General features: G+C 40.0%; 1 protein-coding gene across 4 annotated transcripts in view; it reads left to right on the top strand.

The window, feature by feature from the left end:
• Window positions 1-24,199, top strand: part of LOC133275458 (glypican-5-like) — a 382,437-nt gene that overhangs the window by 99,996 nt on the left and 258,242 nt on the right. For all 4 annotated transcript variants that reach the window (XM_061465424.1, XM_061465425.1, XM_061465423.1 and 1 more), the window contains exon 3: window positions 16,993-17,687. In XM_061465424.1, coding sequence (XP_061321408.1) covers window positions 16,993-17,687 — 695 coding nt within the window. The remainder of the gene's footprint in view (window positions 1-16,992; window positions 17,688-24,199) is intronic.

Genomic DNA, 24,199 nt, shown 5'->3' with positions numbered 1-24,199 from the left:
AGAAAACCATATTCATCCCAGTGCTACCACCTGATTTGTATGGTTCCTGTGGGAGAAGATCAGTCTAGTTCTCTGTTTTTGAATGAATATTTCAAGGAATACCTTAGGAAAAGAAGTATTGTTAGAAAGCTAGTTTTGATTTCTTATCAATTCTTGAGAATGATGATGATGTTTGAACTCTGGGGCTGAACTCAAAGCTAACGCTTCTGTTTTTCTGTGTATGGAAACAAATGTCCTGTTCCTGGAGTCCTGAATATTTTGGGAAATATTTATTATAGATGTCCAAACCAGCTGTAGAGCAATGATTTTAGAATAATTTTAGAATGCTTCTCAGGAGTTTTAGCCTTTCTGCTCAGCAGAGCAGCACTAAGTGCAGTGTTTCCTGCAAGTGATGGATTATTGCACATGGCATAGCTGCACATCTGTAGAAGCTCTGAGATGCAATACATCTGTTGTTTAGCAACTGAAGAAAAGTATGCTACATCTACCAGATGTAAGTGGGGTGTATGTGAAGTCTGGAGTAATCTGTAACTCTTAGACTTCTAAAAAAGAAGAGAAGGAAATACCTAGGGGAAGATGTGTGAATGGCATTCCAGCATCTGATTTCAATGATCTTTTAACTGGACACTTCAAAAGGTTGAAACTTGCTTCTTTCTTTGAAATAAATGTGAATTTTGCAGCTGGTCTAGCCACAGAAAAAGGAGAACAAGATTGTTACCCACCATCCTGGCAGAAAAAGTTCTGACTGATGTTCCAGCAATGCCTCTCTGCAAAGTCTTTCCTGAAAGAATCATAGACTCATAGAATGGTTTGTGTCAGAAGGGACCTTAAAGCTCATCCAGTTCCAACCCCCTGCCATGGGCAGGGACGCCTTCCACTAGACCAGATTGCTTCAGGCCCCACCCAAACCTGGCTTGGGCCAGCTGGCCAACTGCCAGGGATGGGGGAGCCACAGCTTCTCTGGGCACCCTGTGCCAGCGCCTCAGCACCCTCACAGGGGAAATTTTCTTCTTAATGTTTAATCTCAATCTCCCCTCATCGGTTTTAAGCCATTCCCCCTTGTCCTATCCCTAATGGAATCATAGATTTGGTTAGGTTGGAAGGGACCTTAAAGATCATGTAAGGTCTAAGAAGGGAGACCATGTCCTGCTGGGAAACAGCTAGAAGGTATATAGAAAAAAAAACCAGGTTTGCTACCACGCTCTCTTGGACATCCTACTTACCCCTATTCCTTGTATATGAATAGGCTTAAAAGCCCTTGATTTTCCTGAAAACTATAATTGGGCAGTATTTAAGATTGTGAAAGTACCCTGCAGTCTGTAGGTTGGAATTATGATACATATGTAGCTTGATCACTATGTAATACCATAGTAGCAATGTGTGTGATAGTGTGTGCATAAATTCCGTATATTATTAACAAGCCAATAACTACTTAAAAACTTCAACTGCAGAAGGTGTTTTTTCAAAGGCACCTCGAGAATGTTCTTTCCAGAGACTTTTTAAGTGTCTATTCCATAAGTTCTGTGTTCCTGAGAAACTGTAGGTATTCAAGGTACATCATACATAAAATATGGCTGTAGGTGTTACTGTGTTGGGACCATACAGAAGACTGGTGCTGCTCTATGCTTACTGAAGTATTTCTGACCAGGAACTGGCCTTAGCTCTTAGCCTGGGAGCCTCTGCCTCTGTTTCCCCTTCCAGTCTGCCAAGGGCTTGTATGACAGTGTTCCATCTGAGCTAGGCAACATGAGACGTTTTATGTCCCTGGGATAGGTGTGATAGTCTTTCAACAGAAGAGCCTTCCTTTTTACAGTATGATGATGTTTTAATCGCTGTAGATGTATTAATGTATTAATCACTGTAGAACTTTGTCATGCTTGTGTTTAGCAGGGAACTGTAGTGGTTTCTTCTGGAAACAGCACTCAGTTGTAGGAAAAATGAAGTTTTTTCAGAGGTAGCTACTAATGGAGAGTAGAAAAATGGATGGGCTCCCATGAGTTTGCATCCTTGATATAACTGTGGTGCCCTTCCCTCCTACATTGTCATATGTGTGTTGGACTGAAATGGGCAGTACCACTTCGTTTAATATTTTTAGCATTCAGTATTTTTAACAAGAACCAGTATTACATAGATTACTGAACATCTATCAGATTTCACTAATGGTAAAAGGGTATTATAATGTTGCTATCAAATGGGATTTTACTATTTCCTTGCATGTTAAGGACCTTAATTTCAAACTTTTTGCATGATTTATGTAGTGATTACTGCATTAAAAATTCCTTTCAAAAGCAAAGTGCATTTAAAAGATAGCATGGTAAATTACCTTTACACTTACAAGTTTCATACAAAATATTGAATCCCTATTTAGTGCATTTCATTCTAATTGCAGCTGTGTAGCTCGGTTGGTTAAGCAGTATGAACCCAGTATTTAACTCTTTCTTTTGTATTTTTAATTTCTCTGTTATTCAGTAGCAAAACACAAAGGAATGTGAAATGTCAAAATTTCAGGATGAATGTTTCAAGGAAGTGAGAAGGGAATTGTGTTCTGGTAGAGAAAGAGGCCATATGGCTATAAGAAGAATGGTCTTGAGACAGGGATTAGTAGAGTTAAGAAAGCTGTTCCAAAATTTGACTGCAACAGAGATGAAAGACATTTTCTGGGATAAGGAGATAGAGAGTTAGAGTGGGAAAGAGCATGATGAATTGTCTGGAAGAATGAAGGAAAGGCTGAAGGCGGCAAATCCATGGAGGATACTGAAGATGTAAAAGGAATGATACATGGCAATTTACTTTTGTCATTAATCTGTGGATGATGTGTTTATTGATTGAGAGAGAAACCATGACACCATGCAGCAGAGCATCTCACTGGGGGACAAATTTTAATGCTTTTAGTTGAAGAAGGATATTACTCTGAGCTGCCCCTCTGAAAGGAATAGAATGATTTTAATTGCAAGGGAATCAGTCTGTCATTAATTTTGGCTTTGTTTTGTCAGGTTAGTTGAAATGGGAAATAAGTCCCACATGTTTGGGTACTGTGGGCTGAGAGGTACGCCAACATTTCAGGAAGTAGGAAGTTTTTTAAGTTGTATTTGTCACTTATCTGCAAACTTCTGGGATCTTAATGGCAAATCTTGCTTAAAAATGTTAATAATTTCCAATGCTGCTACTGTTTTCTGAGCCCAGGGCTCTTTGAAAGTTTAGCTATTGCACTCTTACACAAGTATATGTAGCTAAAACACCAACTGCTTATCCATGTGTTAACAGACAGATATTTATATGCTACTGATTGCTATATTTGATTCAGAAATCTTAATATTACTTGTCTAGTGTAATTGCTTTAGTTAGATGAAGACTGGGTCTGGTTTATGTAGACTTGAATTGAAATGTGCATGTTGTCTCATACAGTAGAGTTTTACAGCTGAAGTTCAACCTAGATTATAGAGATTGGAAAACAATGACCAAGGTGCTTGGGGTCCCCCCTCTTGACTATGGAACAATGTGAACACTGTTTAAATATATGGCTGTGATTAAGCATAGAAATTTAAATCTTAGTGTAGACATAGTAGCTACTTATGCACACCACAGTCTGTCACTGCAAATAGGAATAGCACCATTTAAGAAAGGGAGCCGAAAGGCAAGTGAATCCATATGCTTAAACACAAAGTTCAGGAGGTTATTTGAGCAAAAGGAATAGCTGTCAGAAACTGGAAATCCAATACCAGTGAATCCTGAAACAGAGACACAGTCCAGAGTGGGCTGTGTGAGAAGGAAACTGAAGAGCCTAAAATGGAATTTGAAGAGCAAAGAGTCAAAGACCTAAAAACAAACAACAAGAAATTCTTGTGGTATATTAAAGACAGGAAAGACTTGTGGGAGATTGGGCAGTTCCCATGGGCATGTTATTCTATACCCTGAGCTGTCAGCTGGTGGGCTTCATAGAGCTTGGTGGGAAGCATCTGATGCTAACTATTTTGTGCTATCAGACCTGGGGCTGGATCAACTTGCAACTTTTCCTACATGGCAGTTCCCTTCATGACGACTGCTTTCTGTCCTACAAGTCTATGATATCCGTCCCAGTTGACCACAAGATCCAAAGTTAATTTTGGAATGTTCTCTGGATATTTCTGTGATATTTTAGCAGCTTTCTGCAAAATAAAATGTCAGATTTGGAAGACCAGTGGGTATATACTTTTGCATACTTCAAGGTCCCATTGTAATATCAGGCCTTTTGTCTCTAGGAAGATGGAGATGGATGTTTGGCTTGGCCAGTGTGAAATTGCACTGCATGTCAACAGTGTAATCAGGATTGGCGAATTAATGCTCAGATACTGTAGAGAAATACATAATGTTCTTGAACCTGCCGTAAGAATCACTATTACCTAAAGTATATTCAACAACTTGAAACTTCATAGGGCTTGTAAATACTGATATATTCTGTTTGGTTCAGAATCAGATTAAGGGCTCCTATGAATTTCTCCTTTGCCATGCTGAGCTCTCTGCTTCCATCATCATGTTGAAATTCCCCAAGCAGCAAATCTCCTACACCTCGTCTCTGAAGATAAGATTAAAAACCAGTCCGCAAGGTCATATCCTATAAATTTGGAAACCCCTTCACTTGATGCCACTTTTATTTTAATGGCCGTGTCTCTTGCTCCTTTAATCTTTGCTAAATTACTGTTTGGTGTGTTCTAGTTGTGCCTCACTCTATTACAGTGCTGGCTTTTCAGCATCAGTGAATTTCCATTTCAGGGATGCTTTGACAGTGTCTTGAATTGGAAAGCTCTTGGTTCTTACAGACCTTTCCTCCATTAGGATGGGGAAGTTTTTTCCAAGTGTTTGCATATCTGTTTCTCTAAACATTCTCATTTAAAAGATGCCTGTAACAGGACATCTATTCTTAACCTGCCCCATAATGAAACCTGTGTTTCTGGTGTATGAGGGTTAAGAAATCAAAACGGGAGCTGCTTAGTATGGGACCTCTGCCCTGAGCAGGAGGCTTCTTTCTCTGGCCTCCCGCCAGAGTCATGGCCAGGGCAGCGTTGGGGAAAGGAAGAACAGGAGTGGAGCCTGACTAGGATTTTTAAAGTAATTTCCTTTTCTGGCTTGAATAAGTTTTCTTAGGGCTCTTCCTGTTCCTTACTTGGTTCAGTCACATCTAGCCCCCTTTAAACTTTGTTCGAGGTGAGACATGTCTGTAGGAATAATGCTATCCCAGAGACATCGAAGTTGTAACAGCTCTTTTAGTTGGTTGGCAGGGTTCAGCTCTGGACCCTGCTTCTACTCATAACACTGCCCAGAACCAAGAACAAAAGGGCCTAAAAGACAGATGGGGAGAGACTTTTTAGCAGGGCCTCTTGCAATAGGACAAGGGGTGATGGTTTTAAACTGAAAGAGGAGAGATTCAGGCTGGACGTGAGGAAGAAACTTTTTACAATGAGGATGGTAAAATCCTGGCACAGGTTGCCCAGAGAGGTGGTGGGTGCACCATCCCTGGAGACATTCAAGGCCAGGCCAGATGTGGTTGTGGGCAACCTGTTCTAGTTGAAGATGTCCTTGCTCATTGCAAGGGGTTGGAGTAGAGGAGCTTCAAAGGTCCTTCTCACCCAGACTGTTCTATAATACTATGAGATGTGTAGTAGGTCTTCAAGTGAAAATTATTGAACAGAAATTTATAAGGAAATTTGCAGTTAGTTACAGATAACATCTCTGGTGAAATGTGGCAAACCTGAATATAATGATCACGATGTCCTAAAACTTAGAGATTGCTTAGGCATTGAGTGAAGTGGCACAGGCAGGCCAGAGAATGTGTTTGCAGATGGTGAAATGCAGAGTGTAAGCAAAATAAAGAAGTGTTAGGGCATGGTATTTCCATAAGATAGGAGAATATTATCTCAGGGCAGGATATTGGTTCAGAGCTGCACCAGAGGAGATTTAGACTGGGTGTTAGGAAGCATTTCTTTACCTGGAAGTTGGTCAAACACTAAAACACGCTTCCTAGATAGGTGGTTGATGCCCTAAGCATCTCAGTGTTTCAGAGGCTTTTGGACAGTGCCCTTAAGAACATGCTTTGACTTGGCAGTTGGACGAAGTGATTGTTGTAGGTCCCTTCTGACTGAAATAGTCTATTCATAAGGAGCTAACTTATAACCTTTCCCAGAACAGATTGATCAAGTCAACATTTTTTTCCATCATCTTATGAAGAGTGTCATTATGCAAGATTGATCTGAAAGACAAGAGAAAACTCTTCACAATTTGACATTTGTGGAACAAGGCAGCAGGAGGTTTGTCAGAGGGGTTGAAATGGCCTTACAGAATTCAAGTGATTGTGAGACGTTTAAGGCCCAATTTCACAAATCCACTTTCCTGGCAGAAAACTCAAGTGTGCACAGAAGTTCTATGGGGATTTTGTGGATGAAGGGCTGTATTGGAGAGCTAGGATAAACTTAGTGTATGCCAAAATGCTTTTTTCAACTGGGTCTAAAATGCAGCAAATGTGGTTTCCTTCAGGGCTCAGGATTTCTTACACTTTATCTGTTACCCTCTAATTTTCAGTCTACCCGTAATTTCCTTGGTTGGTAGGATGGTTATTCCTCTCCGTTTTTTTCAGTGCTTCTGAAGGTATTGATCCCATTATGGGGTTATACAGAGAAAATTTCATGCCAAAGAGTCTTTCTTAAAATAAAAAATTAGCTAGTATTTAATATTAGCACTAAAATGAGGAATCAATTCTGGGGCTTCAGAGAGCAGTACTTAACTACTCTGTCTTTGGTTCTGAATACTTGTTTGCTAAACTCCCTCTAAAGCTACTTGGAAAGGGAAGCTCTGAATTGTAATTAGAGAGCATCATATTACTGCAATCAATCTCGGTTCACTAATTCATGTTGGAATTCTGCTGTAGTATAATGGCTAATTTGGTTTCATCATCAGATTGATTTATTTGCAACTCTTAGTTTTCATTAAGCTGTTGAGTAAAAGATTGCAAAACTTTGACCTATGAAAGCTGCGTATATATGGGAGGTTTTAGCCATTGCATATTGAAACTCCAATATGACAGCTGTGATAGTTTAGCTCTCAATTCAAAGTATAATATTTCAGTAGTTGAGTTTCCATCACCAGTGATCCATGTTTAACCAAAACAAACCAAGTCTGCATTGTAATATACCAAATACCTGTAAGCAATAGAGGAAGCAATACACAGTGACAGCTTTGATAATGCAACATGAGAAAGTAGAAAAAAAATTAATGCATTCCTACAAAAGTCTACCCTTTATCCCTGTTGGGGCCTGTACTCAGTGAGATAACTGAAGATATCAGTGGTCCTCAGCAAGTAAATATTCTGCTTAAATACTTTTGTGAATCAGGGCCTCAAGTTGAAGGTATGAGTTTCACTTGTAAAGATTGAGAGGACTGCTTCTTCTTGTGGGAAGACAGCAAGAGAAGCGAAAAAGATCTGTGAGGGTTTTATGAAACATTTTCCAGGAGTTCTGGCAGGCTAGAGAAAAAGCATACCATAAAAATGGACAAAATCCATTGCATCCACCTTTCTCGTAGAGGAATAGACAGGTCCTGCAAGAGATGGGAGACCCTCTGCTTTTGGAGAATGATCCTTCAAGTGCGCATAATACGTCTGTCACATTTTGTGATCTGACCATAGTACACTTAAGGGATGACTATGCAAGTGTGGGGTTGGAACTATGCAACTTCTTTAATCTAAGAAAATTCTGTAATTATGTGAAGCCCTACTCATGTTGGAAGGTATCTGGGTATGTGTGGCAATGTTGAAATACGGTGTCATGGTGACTATTTTGATCAGGGTTTGTACAATTTTCTTCACATAAGAAGTTCCTTTGCTTTAGTCTTTGGTCTTCACTGGTGTGTCTGGGCCGTGCCCTGTGACTGGAAAAACTTACCTTCATCTATTTTCTAAGGAATGAATTTCAGGAGAAAAAATAGGTGTGTTGATTTATTAGTGCTAACAGGCTTTATGTGCTCTCCCTTAGGACTGACTGAAGCATTTTCCCCACAAACATCTGGTTAGCTATCAAACTACCAGCATCTGTACTTCTGCCATTGTGGACCGTATGGTGAACACATGCCAGTCGCTTTTCTTGAAGGAATTTAAAGATAAATTGAGAAGCTCTTCACTATAAAGAAAAATGAGTTCTATTTTTGTAGGATTAAGTGTTGAACCACCTTTGATTTTTTCCACTGAGAGAGGCTTTGTAAGTGTGTGCATTTAAAAGGCAACGCCCAGAATATTTTCCTAAATTTATAGTGATTTGGATTCCAGTGTCTGTTGAAATCAGGCATGAAGTCTTTTCTGCTATTTTTCTTCAGCAGTCTAGTGAAACTCTGTTCTGATTGTAAAGAAAGTCCATGAATAAGGTCAGTTTCCTCAAGCAAACATGTCCTTTCAATTACCTTGTGTTGGTATGATATCAAATATGTTTGCAAAATAATCTACAAGTGGAGTCAGACAAAAATAGATGGTGCAGGAAAGGTTTTTTTTTTTTCAAGCCTGCATCTTTTATCAAAGGCTGATACCTCTACCTTTAATCTAGATGATTATGTGCTTTTTAGTATGCCAGTGGCTCTTGCATGCATAAACCATTTAGTGGCCTGCAGCTGGTCTGTGGAACAATACCCACAAGAGTATTTTCAGCTGAAATCTGGGTGAGGATACTGTATGCTGGCACGTCAGTGGTTTTGGGGGATAGGAGCTGTCCAAGTGTCTGAAAACAGCAAAAGCCACTGATTAAATTGCTGGCAGAAGACTACTTGTATGAAAGACTGTCTCTGCACCAAGACTTAGCTATGAGGCTTTTACCTTTTCCTTCATTTAGTTTGCAAAGGCTTCCCTATGCCTGAGAAAGAAGGGTGGGCAAAGTTAGGTTCACAGTTGTGGGCAGTGAAGTTGGTGTTATCCAATCCAGAGTCAGAAGAGAGAGCTGAAATGTTTTGTGGCCCATGCTTTTGAACACATTAGAAGTACCCTGTGCCTCTGAAGACTGGCACTCAGTGTCCAAATGCCCTGAGGAGTAATGATCCTTTTCCTTCTTCGCAGCTGAGGGGTTGAAGCTCAGCATATGGGCACACAGACCATGGTTCTCAAGCCAGCTGGCAGCTCTGGGTTAGAGTCTTCATTGTTGAACACACTGGGTTGCATTACGGCTCTTCTCTACATAAACACTTTTCTTTGTTTTAAAGATGTTGATAAATACAGATTTAATCTAGATTTTCAAAAAGGAAATGTTTTTCAGTCTTAATTTTGACCTTAGCTCTTTAATGGAACTCAGACATAGCTTCTTGTATTTCTTCGTTGGTACCTAAACAAGAACTAAAAAACCCCATGAAAAACACCCCCCTGTTTCATCTTTGTTAAGCTAATCCTGTCTTTTGTAGCTATTTTTCTCTTAGATTTTTAGAAACAGGTCTAATGGACCACCTAATGAATTCAGCTGGAAATCATGAAATAGTTCATGACCTTCTGAAAGAAATGAAATGTATTAGCTTTCCTACTGCCACTTGAACTCCTTAATCAGAAGGTCGAGAAAATTCTCTCTGGAGACTCCTGTCCGGTTGCTTTTCTGTTAATGAAAAGATTCTCAGAAGAATGAAAAGAGTTACACATCTTCCTGCTTTCTCTTGATTGACTTTGGAGATTTTCATGGTTCTTTCTTCTTAACTAATGCAAGTCTTTAGAACTATTTTGTACTTTCCTTTCTTGTCAGTATTTAATACACCAGAGATATATGAATAAAATCCCCTAATTTCTTCTTCCCTGTCCTAAAGTTTCCAGCAACTTTGAAGTGTCTCCCTGCCAGGACATATGAACGCACAGTGCAGCAATGTACCCGAGACCAGCAGTGTACTTGTTAATCTGGTCACATCTGGTTTCTAAAGATACAGTTTTATTTTATACTTTTCCATAGCTAACGTCCTGGTGCTTAGTGCCTCATGGCTCATCCTCAGTGTTACTGTGTAAGTCAAGCAACAGAGAGATGTCTCTAGTTGTTTTGGCAAGCCTTGCTCACTAGCTTTCCAAGCGCAATTGTGCCAAATGTGCAGACCACCAACGTAAATGCCCTCTCTCTACTGATGGCATCTGTCCCTTTCTCATAGCAGTACCTGGCGCCGAGTGCAGCTGGTACAGCTTTTGTGTTCTCAATGGTTTTTCGTATACAGAAAGACAGCAGAAGCAATTTTTGGCCATGTTTTTTCCTAATATTTTTTGATTAGTCCCTCTCCTCAAGCAGTATAAACTAACAATACCTCGACATAGCCACATTTTACTAGTACATTAGCTGTGTCCCCCTTTAATCGATTTTTGGCCTTTCTGGTTTTCATATGACTGTAGTTCATTGTTACTATGACTTCCTTGCTCCTGAACACTTGTATGTGTATGTCCTACATATGTTGTCATGGTTTTCTCACCCTTAACTAAGCATGGATTCCAATTAAGAGGGGTTTTTTATTCCGTATAGACCCAGAGCATTCAGAGTGATATGATAAACGACAGGCCAGGTTGGAGGAACCGGGGGTTCGAGCAACCTGATCTAGTGGAAGGTGTCCCTGCCCATGGCAGGGGGTTGGAACTGGATGATCTTAAGGTCCTTACCAACCCAAACAATTCTGTGATTCTCTCAATCTATGACTGCTTCTGTCTCTCAAGCCAGCCCATGCTGCAGTTGTGATTGTGAAGAGATTCTTCCACAAGTCTGCTTTAATTCTGGAAACTATATTATATGCACTATCTTATTCCAAAAGTACTTGTGATGAAAGTAATCTGGGAAATACAAAGAGAAGTAATACCTTTTTATTCTGTCCAGCAATCTATGGAAGAGATTACCTGGAAGTTTTAATCCTTGAACTTCATCTTTCGCTGTGTATTTTGGTAACAGTCACGTGAGTTTTGAGAAGTGTATGGTTGCAGTTTAATAGCCAAACTGCTGTGTTTCAAAAATTGGTTAAAAATAGTGTGCCAGACCTTTGCACTGAGGATTCTGCTCTTTCAAAGGAATTGCAGCCATATATATATCAAATATCTGTTCTGAAGAAGCCAGACTTGGGTGCTGAGGCACTGGCACAGATTGCCCAGAGAAGCTGTGGCTACCCCATCCCTGGCAGTGTTCAAGGCGAGGCTGGATGAGGCTTGAAACAACCTGGTTGGAACTAGGTGAGCTTTAAGGTTCCTTCCAACACAAATCATTCCAGGATTCTACGATGCTGAGGGCAGTCCACTTTTTAGAGCCCATTATAAATTCTTTCTAACACCGTGCAAGTCTTCAATTACTGTCCAGCACATTGTTTGGGGCTGACTGTTTTTTGCAGCAATACTCAAATATGTCAAAAAGTACCCACCATATTGAACCTTATTTGCAAAGATGCTGGGGGTTTGCCTCATCCCATAAAGTGATGATCCAGGGTTGATTTTTAAGAAAATATTGTTCAAGCTGGTGTTTATTTGTACTGGAAAGCTTCTTGATTTTCTAACAGAAAATAATGACTTCTGAGTTCACTGTAGATCCTTGCAGCCGTGCACAGCCTGGGAAAAAAAACAACAAATATCTGTGTTTATGTGGCAAAAACTTTATTATAATAGTTACATCAGACCAATTTAAGCAATGCAGACTGCTTCTGTGGGTCCATCTCGAAAGAAATATTGCTGGTTACAGAGTTGTCATTCAAAGCTGTTTTGCAAGCGCTTTGTGTTGTAATCCATCTTGGGAATTGTGTCCTATTTACCGGAGCTTCCAGTCGTTGCTGTCCATGTTAGTGATTGATAAAATGAATCAGATAATAATTTTTTTGCTCTTAGTCTGATGCCTGTTAAACTTCTTAAGAACTGGTTATGTGAAGAACCTAGCTACCTAGCTACCTACAGATACAAAACTGCTTTTTTTTTTTTTTTCTCTCGTAGGTAGAAAACTGTATTTATAAACTCGTGGTAAAGGCAGATTAAAGGCAAAGCTAATGTTGTTGGACAGCCATAGTTAATTCTTCAGTTACTTTGGCTCAACTCCTGTTAAAACTGTGAATTGATATTATTAAGTAATAGCTGTCAGGTTTGAACTTGGCAGATATGAATTATGTGGATCATCTTTTGGAATACTGTTTTGGCAGAAGGAGAATAATACTGATATCCACAGCTGTGTAAAAAATCCAGCCATATTCCTCAGGGCTCTTATGCCTCTTCTAGACCATCTTACCATGGTGATGCTAGTTGTCCATCAGCCTCCTACTGCACAAATATCCCCAAGGAACTACTTGCTTTATTTATCTTCCAGTGGAAACTCGGTGATGTCATAAGAGGTTAATACCACATCTGGTCTCCAGCTTTCTGCTGGTCGACTAATTGAGTTTTGAGACTGCTCACTTTAAAAAGCTTGCACCCTCTAATTACAGTGTATGAAATAAGGTACAACTGCACTGAAAGGCAGTATGCAGAAATAATAAACAGCTAAATTTGATTACCTGCTCATTCATGATATTTACAAGAAGTTTGGAAAAAAAATAGCAAGCAGCAAAAAAGCAAGTTAGATTGCTATTTATCATTGGACCATTCTGTTGTTATTAAGCCTGTGTGTCTACTGACTTTTTTCCACCCTCTTCATCACCAGTCTATGAAGCAGTGAGCCTATTTTAAACTTGATGATGTTATTTCTATTATTGATGCTTCCAGAATCAAATACCGAACTAGCCCAAAGTTAATGGTTTCAATATTCATCAGTTTCACCAAAATTAGGGCTGCATACTTTCTCTCGTTTTCTCTGTCCAAGATTGTATAGTTTAAGAAGCTGTGTAAGTTTACAAGAAAGTAGAAGAGAAAGAAGATGGTGTATTGTAGACTGTTTGCTTCAGCAAAGGGTGTGGATTTGCTGGCTGGGGCAGCAGGCTGAGGGGGTGGTTGCTTCCTATATGATAGCCCAGCTGTGCCAAGGCTGAAAGAATAGATTTGTGTGGAAGAAAACAATGAATAAGGCAGATTTCATGTCAAGATAGAAGTTTTTAGATGGTACTTAATCCTATTGCTGTTATTGGAAGTCACTGTTCCAACAGACCATTTGGAAGTTGGTTTTTCCTATGTGTCATAGCCTTGCCTGCATTACCTGATTATAGTAGTTGGTCTGCTGCTCTGAAACTCAAATTGCATGAGATGTTCTCACTGCTAGAATTCCTTAAAGCCATTGCAACTTTTCTTAAGTTTTCTTCTGTTAAAAATAGTCCTAAACACTTGGAACTAAGCAAAAGGTTAAAGCATGATTAACAGTAGCTTGTAAATAGTCCTACTCAGCGAGTTCTGATTAATCAGTGTTGTCCACAGCCATTAGGTATGGGCATAGGAGGAGGCATAGACTTGTTACTTTTCAAGTAACAAGTTTCTAGCAATAGGTACATGACAGGATCTGTCTGATGCTATCAGTGTAGACAAGCTCATGGTCAGGTTAAGTACGCACCTTGCCCCTCCACACAGTAGTAGAAAGTTTTTTTTGTTTTTTTTTTCCTCTGTGATCTATATTCTGAAGGACTGATTAGCTCTAAAGGCATCATACTCCCTCCTTGCTGTCAAGGTGAGCAAATTCAAGCTTCCCTTTTCCCCCTTTGCAAAACTTACTTTGCTTTCTCACTTTTGAATCTGTTTTGCACTCTGCCTTGTTAAAAGCATTTACAAATGAGTAGGTAACAGGAGAAGCATCCACTTCGCCCAGTTTCTGAGAGCTTTCAGTTTTTTTTTCTGACCTAGGATGTTTTGGAGCAGGCTTGCAGTGCTTTGCGCAAGTGTTGGTGTAGTGTCGGCTACAAGGTGGTGAGAGCTGGGCTTGTTCAGCATAGAGAAGAGAAAGCTCCAGGCTGACTCTGGCACCGATTGCCCAGGGAAGCTGTGGCTGCCCCATCCCTGGCAGTGTTCAAGGCCAGGTGGGATGGGGCTTGGAGCAACCTGCTCTAGTGGAAGGTGTCCCAGCCCATGGCAGGGGGCTGGAACTGGATGAGCTTTAAGGTCCCTTCCAGTCCAAATGTTCTGTGATTCTGTGCTTCTATGCCATCATACTTCCACAAGGCTGCTGCTCTGTGTATTAGGGCACTATTTCTCATCAGCTCTCTCAAGAGTGACTGTGTTTATGTGTAGGAAGACTCCCATTCTAAAACCAGGAGAATATGGGAAAAAGTATAAAGTATTGATAAAGGGCCTACATTCAGCAGTATAATTCAGGATAAATAAACTTCTAATACTTGATATTCTTTGCTATTGGTGAAATATCACAAAATTGAAATTCAACTGAAAGTTACAAGTTATTTTCAAATGCATTTTAATGAATGAAAATCGATTTCCGGTTCTGTCTTTGCAGAATTGACACAATTTGTTTTGCACTTACATTGTGCTTTTCAAGTAATCTGGAGATCTAAAAAAATCTACCTGTTGATCTTGTTTAATGCTGCTTTTTGAGCTCTCTTTGTTCATATCAAATACATTTAGAGATCGTTGCATATCCAAAACGTAGAACTCTGAATTTTAACATTTGTTTTTCATGTAGATGCGTAGGTGGGTGTGAGTTTCCTGCTGTGTACATTGTCGTCTAGGCATCAAATTGCAAATAGTATGTATTTAAATTCTACTGCTGCAAAATATTAATATATTGTCCTTTATTTTGGCAAGCCATAAAGATGCAGAAGATTTAATATACTTGAAAACATTAAAAGGAAGCTATTGTTCAACAAACTGTAGCTTTCATTTGTCCTGTAACAGTAATAAATGCAAGATGTTGAAGGGAAAGGAGCCATATATTAGTGTGGTCCTAAGAGACCAAACAAATAATGGAGCTACTTAAATTTCTCATTCTTCTTTCATGATTACATTCAAATCTAAAATGTACACAGATGTTATTTCTGTATAGATAGTTTTAATGTTTGCTTCTACTTTTGGTTTATTGAGCATTGTTAAACGCTTTCAGTAATGTTTATAATAGAAAGGGTTTCTTTTTTCCTTCCTTGGAAGTCTGTGGGGTTTTTTCAAGTTCAGTGTGCATCCAGTTCTTGCTGAGTGCAAGGAGTTATCAATGTAGCGGAGAGCCATGGTGCTGGCAAGGGGGTCTTACCTTGTCAGCCCTGTGGGACAGTGACCTAACATTGCTGTGTTGGACCTATGGAAGGAAAAGATAGTGGATTTCGACTGATTCATAATCAAGTTCGAAGTTGTTTACTCTCTTAATGCTCTCCATCTGAACCCTGTAGCTGGCATTGTGCGAGACAGTCCCTGCTTCCATAATCTAATAAGCTAAGTATCTGTAAGAGAGCATGTGTTGTTGAAGGAGGAAACTTGAAACACTCTTTTCATGTTTTGAATATTCCCATTACCTTTCTAGTGTGATAAAACTGGTGTTTAGGTTTCCTCTACAAATAAACACAGGGATGACATGGCAAACAAAAAACTCTTCATGGTGTGCAGCAGCACACAGCTAACTGCACTACAGGACAGGTTGTGTCAGTATTTCCATCCCATATCCAGCTATAAAAGTCTGTTTCAGTCTGAATCTTGCAAGGTGTTGCTCTGCCTGCAAATAACTTCCTTCCTTCTCAACTGAAGTGTATCTGAATTCTTAATTTCCTAAGATTTTTTATAAGCACTTCCAGAGTATTAGTTGCTGTAATACCAGCAGGAATGTTTAACTTATTCTCTGGCAGAAGGATACAGTGTGTGTGTAAAATACTGATGATTAATGCACAATGAGATATGCTGTATTATCTGTCTAGTTAAATCATGCTTTGTGGTAAAGGGATTGTAATGCTTATCATAACAAGCAAGTTAGCTGCCCAGGGAGATGTAATAGAGGAGTGCACTGAGCAGCTTTCTGACACAATTTTGCAGTGTATGCTAATCTTGACTTCCAGTATTGTATCTGCTCTTTTGCTGAGGTGGTCTTTGGGCGACTTCAGTTTGCGCTGCGCTGCAGTGAATGGCATCATGATGTTCAGATGAATGTAGAGTAGGATTAGACCAAAACCCCATTATCTGGCCAGTCCTCAGGAGGTATGAAGTGATTGAGCTTCTGCCTGGACTGGAACTGCTTGCTATCCAGAGGAGTGCATGAATGATCTGTGTCAGAAGCTTTTTGTTGAGGAGCTTCCAAAGAAAACAGGGGGAATGGTGTGGATTACTGTCTTCTGTGTCATTAAAAATCATCTTGGGAACTGATCCCTTCCTTGCCCCTGACTATGAATTCAAGCACCCCACTCAGTGTTTTGGATGGATAATACTTGCCTTCTGCGTTTCAAAATGTGTTAACCATGGCACTCATTTTTCTTCTTTGTGGGGTAAGGGAAACTCAAAAAAAAGCTGTAGTTGAAGGAGGTGCTGTTTTTCTGACTTTATTGCATTTTGGGTTTGGTTCACAGTGAATGTGATGTCAGGTCCTGTGTAACCACTGGCAGACCTAGCCAATGTTAACAGGGAGAGGCTTTATTCACACAGCTTCTTTCCTGCATCCTTGAGCTGTGCTTTGCAAGAACTGCCTCTTAGCCCCCCAGTTAGAGCATTTGGAAATGAAAGCTTCAGCTCCAATTTGTATTCAGTTATACGGCAAGCTTCCGCTGAGCTAGAGGAATGCTGTGGAAATGGATCTGGTTGAACTGGTTCAACTGCCCAAATGCAGCATCAGTTACAAAAAACGTCTTGCATAGACCCTGCCTGTGCTCTCTGGGGTCTCTGTGGGTCCTTTATTGACCTGTAGAGTTTGGGCTAGGGTCTAGCCGGTGAGAATACAGTCATCTTAAAAGAAAATGTGTGTATTACCTGTTGACTTTGTTATGCTTATGTAATATTTAGTTGTCTTTAATCATATTACTGATGAAAGCTGCATTAACTACGAGTGTATTTATATTGCAGATTTCATGTAAATATTGATGTTCCTGTTCAGGACAATATTAGTCCTGTGACCAAGATGTCAGGTACTTGCTATTAACCTTTAGTTCTTTTTTTCCCCTGCCCCTTTTTAGAGGCCTTTGAGTCTTTGCTTCGCTTTGCTGAAAACCGCACAAGTTCCCTGTTTGAGACAGCTTACAGACCTATGGCAAAAGAAGCAGCAGAGCCTGTTAAAGAACTTTTTACAGACATCTCTCTCTACATTCTGGGTGCGGAGACTACAGTGGAAAGTGCAGTGTTACGGTTCTTTGACAGTCTCTTTCCCCTGGTGTATAGTCGGCTAATAAACCCAGGAATTACAGATTTATCAGAGGACTATACAGAGTGTCTACGGCTTACAAGGCAAGACATAAATCCTTTTGGACACTATTCTAAAAACATGGTTACAGAGCTGTCAAAATCTCTTTGGGCAAGTAGGATGCTCAGCCAGGCTCTCAATCTGGGCATTGAAGTGATAAATACTACTGAACATGCAGCTCTCACGAAGGAATGTAGCAAAGCTCTAGTGAAGATGCAGTATTGCCCACATTGCCAGGGCCTGACGCTCATCAGGCCCTGTGTTGGATATTGTCTAAATGTAATGAGGGGCTGCTTGGCCAGTGTGTCAGAACTGGATGCACAATGGAGGGAGTATATCTCCACGCTGGAATATCTGACTAATGAAATGGCTGCCTCACATGATGTGGAAATTGCACTGATGGGAATCTGGAGCTCCATCAATGAAGCCATCCTGCATGCACAGTTGAATGGACCACAGCTCTCCGCTACAGTAAGTGCTCTCTGATTATTCACTACTCCCATTTATCACTTTCATTATTTGAGGGATAAACATTTAAACAAATTGGTGTTGTCCTTGCATCAGGTTTTAGCCTTCAACTAGATCTTTGTTTAATAGTCCATGAAAACCCTGTGCTGGGCACTGCTGAGGCCTCACCTCAAATCCTGTGCTCAGTCCTGGGCCCTTCACTACAAGAGAGACATTGAGGGCAATGGAGCTTGGTGAAGGGCCTGAAGCACAAGTGTGATGGGGAATGGCTGAGGGACCTAGGGAGTTCAGTCTGGAGAAGAGAAGGCTTAGGTGGGACCTTGTCACTCTCTACAACTGCCTGACAGGAGGATGGAGGCAGGAGGTGGCTGGGCTCTCCTCCCGAGGAGCAATGGATAGGACAAAAGGAAATTGCCTGAGCTGGGCCAGGGGAGATTTAGACTGAATATTAGGAAAAAGGTCTTCTCCATTCAAAACCAATGTAAATGAGGCCCTCAGTGACATGAGTTAGTGGTGGACTTGGCAGTGCTGGGGAGCACCTGAACTTGATGATCATAAAGGTCTTTTCCAACCTTATTGGAATAGCGTCCAGTAGTTGGGTTCAGTAGAGTCTGCTTTGAAATTAAAGACTTGGGGAGGAAGTTTGTTGCTTGAGAAGCAACCCTGTAAAGCAGATAGCTCTGGCTTATGTGCAGAATTCTCTAAACAGAAAGTTGGGGTGTATTATGCTGGATGTCAACAATGTATTTTCTTACTTTAAAACATCTGATCCCTTAACTCAAGAAGTAGTGTTTCCCTGGTGTGTGTTTGTAGTTGTGAATATTCCAGAGGAACTGGTGTAAGGGGATAGAAAATTTGCTTTCTAAATAAAGGCAAAGAAATTAAAGTCCGTAGTTTTATAGTCCCTTTACTATAGTTTTGACTGAGACATCAGAAAGTCGGTGCTGTACTGAGTACATCTGTCATACAAAAGTTAAAGAAGAAGCATGGAAAAAAATCAGACATATTTGACAGCATTCACATGAATAAAGGATGAAAATACACAAAGTGGATCCATTTTTGTAAGTGGTAGCTTGAGAAGGAAAGAATTAGGATGGTAGAACTGTCTCATAAATAATAGCAGTAGATGATTGGCAGGTGTTCTCTTATCTGTTGAAGATTGGATCAGAAATTATTGAAATGACTAATGGATGCAGCAGCCTACGTTTTCTTGAAGTTCAACATGAGTGTCAATGGAAAAATTGTAGCAGTGTGGCCTTAAGCAGGGCAAAGACTAATCTAAAAGATGTAGATAGATCTGCCTGTCCTGAAAGTAGAGGAATTCTTGCAGAGGACAAATGAGAAGGAAACACACAAATCTGAACATTTCATTCCTGTATCGCTTTGGCCACCATAGGATGTACTTCAAAGAGTGTACAGAGAGAAGCTGTGGTAGAAGGTAATATGAAGTAAGGCAGTATTTTACTAGGAGAAAAATGCCTGGATGTTTGTAACCTTTCAAGTTACCTAATATCACAGTTCTATTCTGGTCAATTTAGAACACCTGACAGAGCCAGAGACATACAGTCATTATAATATGTAGATTATTAAAAAAACCCAACCGCTTCTGGTGATCTAATAAACTCCTTTCATCAATGACACTTATGTTTGCTAGTTTATCGGACATCCAAGGATAAACATGAAAAATTAAGAGAAGCTTTCTCCAGGTTCTTGGGTAGTGGACAGTAGGCATTGGAACCTACATGCATTACAGAACAGGAGGTCTTCATTGTGCTAATGCCTATTTGACAGTCTCATAATGTATCCCATAAAGAAGTGTTAAACCTAGAACACATCAGGAACTATGTTCTTGCATCTGCTTTTATTTTCAATCAAATGTTATTTTTCTTGTAGGTCTAGAAGGGAAATGAATATCAAAGTACGTCCATATTAGTTTTATCTGACAACACACAGCTTCATCACTGATTACACAGAAATAATTAGGGATATAATTAAACTTTCTGACTAATCTCAGCAAACCCAGTGTTATAGATGTCTCCTACAATGTATGCAGTATGTTACAAGGTGCTACAACATAATTCTGCATTCTGTTGGCCTCCTAATTAATATGCACTTGCTTAGCTTGCTGACGGTACAATTCACAATCCAGGGGAATATCAGATAACTACAGATACACTCCATGAGTGCATTGCTTTGGCTGATTTGGAAGCAGCATCTGTCTGAAGTGTCTTTGTCCATTCCCCAGCAGTATCTCTAAACACCTTCTTCCATTCAGAATGAGTTCAGAAGGTGCTGTTGTTTGAAATGACATGAATTCTTTTTCCCCAAAGTTATCTTTGTTTTCTCTCGGTAGTGATATCTCTGTGCACAAAACAAGGTCGTGTGCTGTTTTAGGGGCTGTTCTATGGGATAGCAAAGGATGTTTTCTGTTTGAAAAGAAAATCTATATGCCAGTGTGTGTTATCCTCAGTCCTTTAGCTTTTCCAGTTGTCGGCAGGGCAAGATTGTATTTCGAAGACGGAGTATATTGCACTATTTGAGCAAGCATTAGTCTGATACTGATTTAAAACTTTACTGATTAGTTACAGAGGATAGCCATTATTTAGGAAATTGAGCCCAATTAAGCTGTATTTCCTTCACTGAAGCAACGGAAAGGAGTTCAATCCCAGCTTCAGGATTTCCGGCTGTGAGATGGCTTCTTAGAACCTGGGATCCTATTCTCAGGTACACTTTGGGGCTACAAATGATGAGATTTGTACCCAGTATATTTACCATTTGTTTTACTTACGGGAAAAAAAGATACCTTCTCTTTTACCTTCATAGAAATGTAGAGATCTTTTCCTGTTCATGCAGCTTTTACAGAAATGAAACACTTTGGATACAGTTTCTCTTACAAATGCCATAATCAATTTCATTCAATTATAAATAATCTATGGAAAGATCCTTCAGGAAAACAGAGCGCTTGTAGTAATTTTCCTTTATCCCGCGGCAGCCGTCATTAATGCACCTGCCCTTTTAGGAAACATTTCACTTTTTTTTTTTAATAGACAATATGGCTAAAAATGCAGGTTATTTTTAGCTCACTGCCTGCCTAAATGATTATGATTAGTGGAAAGTTAGTTTTCTTTAAAACGGGGAAGGGGTGAAATAAAGCAATATAGCACTTAGGGAGCTTTGCTCAAATGAAGTGCAGTCAATTATTATAAGTTTAAAAATAATCCTATTTGTCTGAGGAGTTAATAACTTGAGGAGACTGGCCTCTGCTGATTTCCTCCACTACAGCCAACAGGATTGCCTGATATGCTGGGGTAGCATGTGTGAAAGGTCGCCTTTAAGATATTAGCAATCTCTCCTCAGATTCCTCCAGAACGTGCCATGCCATTTGTTTGATGCTACTGGCTTGCATCCAGCTTACTTAACCTAATGCAGGCCAGCCCCAGTCTCTGCAGCATCAGCAGTCATCATCATTACTTACTGGTTTGTCTGCTGGAATCTAATTGTCTTCCAGATTGGTCAGAACCCCGACGGCTGCTTGGTGCCAGCTACAGAGACCAAATTTCATTCCCCCTTACATACAGTTTTTGAGACTTTTCTTCATTGTTTTTTCTTTTTGTGTCTTTGTGTTTTAAAGGTGGGCTTTCGATACCATATTCAGTCTATGGTATTGCTGTGTTTCAAACCCTCTATTTGTGCATCATTCCTGATGTTTTATTTTTTATTCAAAGTGAAAGTAAAATACAAAATACCCTCCACTAAAACGCAGGGAGGAGGACAAGCATAACACCGTCTGCATGAGTATTGAAGAGGGACTTTTGACAAGGGCCTGTAGTGACAGGACAAGAGGGAATGACAGAGGGGAGACCGAGAACATGTAAACTTACGTATTAGAGGTTGCCCAGGGCAGTGGTGGTGTCACCTTCTCTGGAAGTGTTAAAAAATCATATAGACAAGGCCCTGAGTGACACGGGTTAGTGCTGGACTTGGCAGTATGTGCTGAATGGTTGGACTTGATCTTGAAGGTCTTTTCCAACCTGACAGAGGTGATTCTATGTCCAGTGCTGCAGTTCTGGGTTTCGGTAGAGCTTGGTTATCTTGCTTGCAGAGTAGCACTGCTTTTTCCTGGTCTGGATGTGAAAGGCACCGATGACCTGTTGGATGGTTTCCTGCTGGACAGACAAGAGCTCAGGAGTCTGTCCTGCTCAGGTACAGATTTCCTGTTAGCTTTGCCAATCATCATTACCTCACAGAGATTCATCTCTCCTCTGTCTCTGTCAAGTCACTCCTCTGTCTCTGTCAGCATATAGGCAGCATATAAGCATATAAGCATATAAGAAGCATTTGCCCACACTGGATATTTGGTGCTTTTCTCTGTATATCTCTTAATTCAAAGGGCAGTGAAGCCATATGGAAATAACTTTTTAGAACAGAAGAATTCTGTATTGCTTATGTTGCTGTGTATTAAGGCTCTGTTTGTCAAGGGGAGGGCAGAGGCAAGTTTTGTAAAGGAGAAACATTTTATGGTCTGACTTTTGCTTCAATCCAACAGAATTTGAACACATAATTGCTCATTGTTCTTTTAAGCCATTTCCCCAGGTATTGCTACAACTTCTGCTCTGCATGTGGCTTCCTTTTTGTGAAGCCGGTCTGCCTGGCCACATGGTGGAAAATACAAAGCAGTGTGTTAGCAGAAATATTTGGAATGTGGGAATGCATGTATTCCTCTGGGCTCTTGCTGCATGAAGTTCAGAAGCAGAGTGCTTTCCTTGTTACTAATGCTGTAATGGCTGAAAAAGTATTAAATGAAGCGAATGTAAAAAGCCATAGACCTAATATTTTTAGAATGGTCAACTGTTCTAAAAGGCAAAAGTCCAACACACTGTATTTCTTGATTATAGAAGTGATAAAAGCAAAAGCTAATAAAGGGCTTGATAGGGATTGTAAGACCTAGATATGATCAGAGATTTAGCATTAGGAGAAAGCAGAAAGTTAATGAAATTCTTGGATATAAGCTTACCAATTAATGTGATAAAAGTGATAGAAGAATTAGCTTTAAGAAGAGGAACAGACAGAGGCAGGAGAAACACAGGGAGGGGTGTTTAAGATGCATGATGCTAGGAATTTCACAAGTGTCAGAAAAACCAGCATTCAGAGGGAGAAAAATCTGATCAAAACCACGGAGAAATCAATTACATTCAAATGGGTAATACTAAGGTCTGCTAAATACCGAGTGTGTTTGAAAGGGACTTGTAATGAAAGGGACTATCTGATGCCTATTTTTGGCAGATCATTTGAGCTGCGTTTCTTAAAAGCTTTGTGTTGCTCAGGAGAAATACAAAGAAAGTCATGAGAAAATGAAGGCTTGTAGTAATGACTGTTGTCCTTGGGGATGAAGATGGAATTAGGCTTCCCATGCCTATCCAACCACTTCTGCTACGTTCATTTGCAGTTAAGGATGTCACTGGGAGTTGGGGAGGCAAATTACACAAAATTAACATAGCAAATTCATGATTAAAAAAGAATCAACAGAAAATACTTACAGGTGGGTGGTTGTTCTTGGTGCCTGGTCCGTCAATCTACTCCCATCAGTGGTTTTAAACAGTTTATTCCTGCTTCAAAGCAGGTTGCAGGCAGTCATCAAATGCATGCCCATCTCTCTCCACTGTCTTCTACACTTGCTTCCTGAAGCCATTTTAAATGCCTTTCTCTTATTGCTGATATTACATCTTCATTAACATTTTGATTCTGAAATTGCTTTTGTTGGCAACTGCATGGTACATAGCTCTAAAGAAGTTCTAACTTTGCAGATCAATTCTGAGAAGGCCTATAGGCATGTGGTTATCTGAGGAATTCAAGCTATAGTTGGGTACTAAGGTAGGGAATGCTGGTAGAGTTGGAGAGCTAGGAGGCAACAAGGGGTCTAAGAGGAAGATGGAAGCAATGAAAGAATATTGAAATATTATGATATAGCTGTATTCTGGTGTCATATATTGAAAAACTAATGAAGAGACCTCATGTGATTTGTTCAGTAATACTCAGCAAAGCATCAGTGATAGAGATAGAAACAGAAATGAGCAATTATGTTTTTTTTTTTGCAGGTCTTAAGGTGGTACTCAAACAGCACGTCATTTTTAGAGATATTTGAGGATAGATTTTAGCATTCTTTGCAGGCACAGATGACACTGCCCCGCACATGCCCATAGCCCACTGGAAGTTGTCAAGATGTATAATGTTGCATTTAACTGGAACAAATAATCCCTTCTAAGAAGCAGCATGTAATACCTTTGATACTGAACAAGCAAACTATGTAGCTATTTGCTAGGTTGAATATAGGGATGGAAAGAACATACTTTGGTGTATCTTGGAATGCCCACATTGCTGTGGTAGGCTTGAGCCAGAACTTTGGAAAGGGGAAAAAAGAAAAAGAAAGAAAAACTTGCTATGAATTTTGTTGTAAAAATCTAGTGTATGGAAGACTTGCCAAAAAATAATTGAGGTGGTAAGAAATTACTAGGCAT

The sequence above is a fragment of the Pezoporus flaviventris genome, unplaced genomic scaffold, assembly GCF_033815535.1.
Source record: "Pezoporus flaviventris isolate CSIRO_AGI_PZ_B2104156 unplaced genomic scaffold, CSIRO_AGI_Pfla_v1 ptg000040l, whole genome shotgun sequence".
Classification (NCBI taxonomy): domain Eukaryota; kingdom Metazoa; phylum Chordata; class Aves; order Psittaciformes; family Psittacidae; genus Pezoporus; species Pezoporus flaviventris.
The sequence above is the reverse complement of the archived record's forward strand: the minus strand, read 5'-3'. Positions and strand labels throughout refer to the sequence as shown.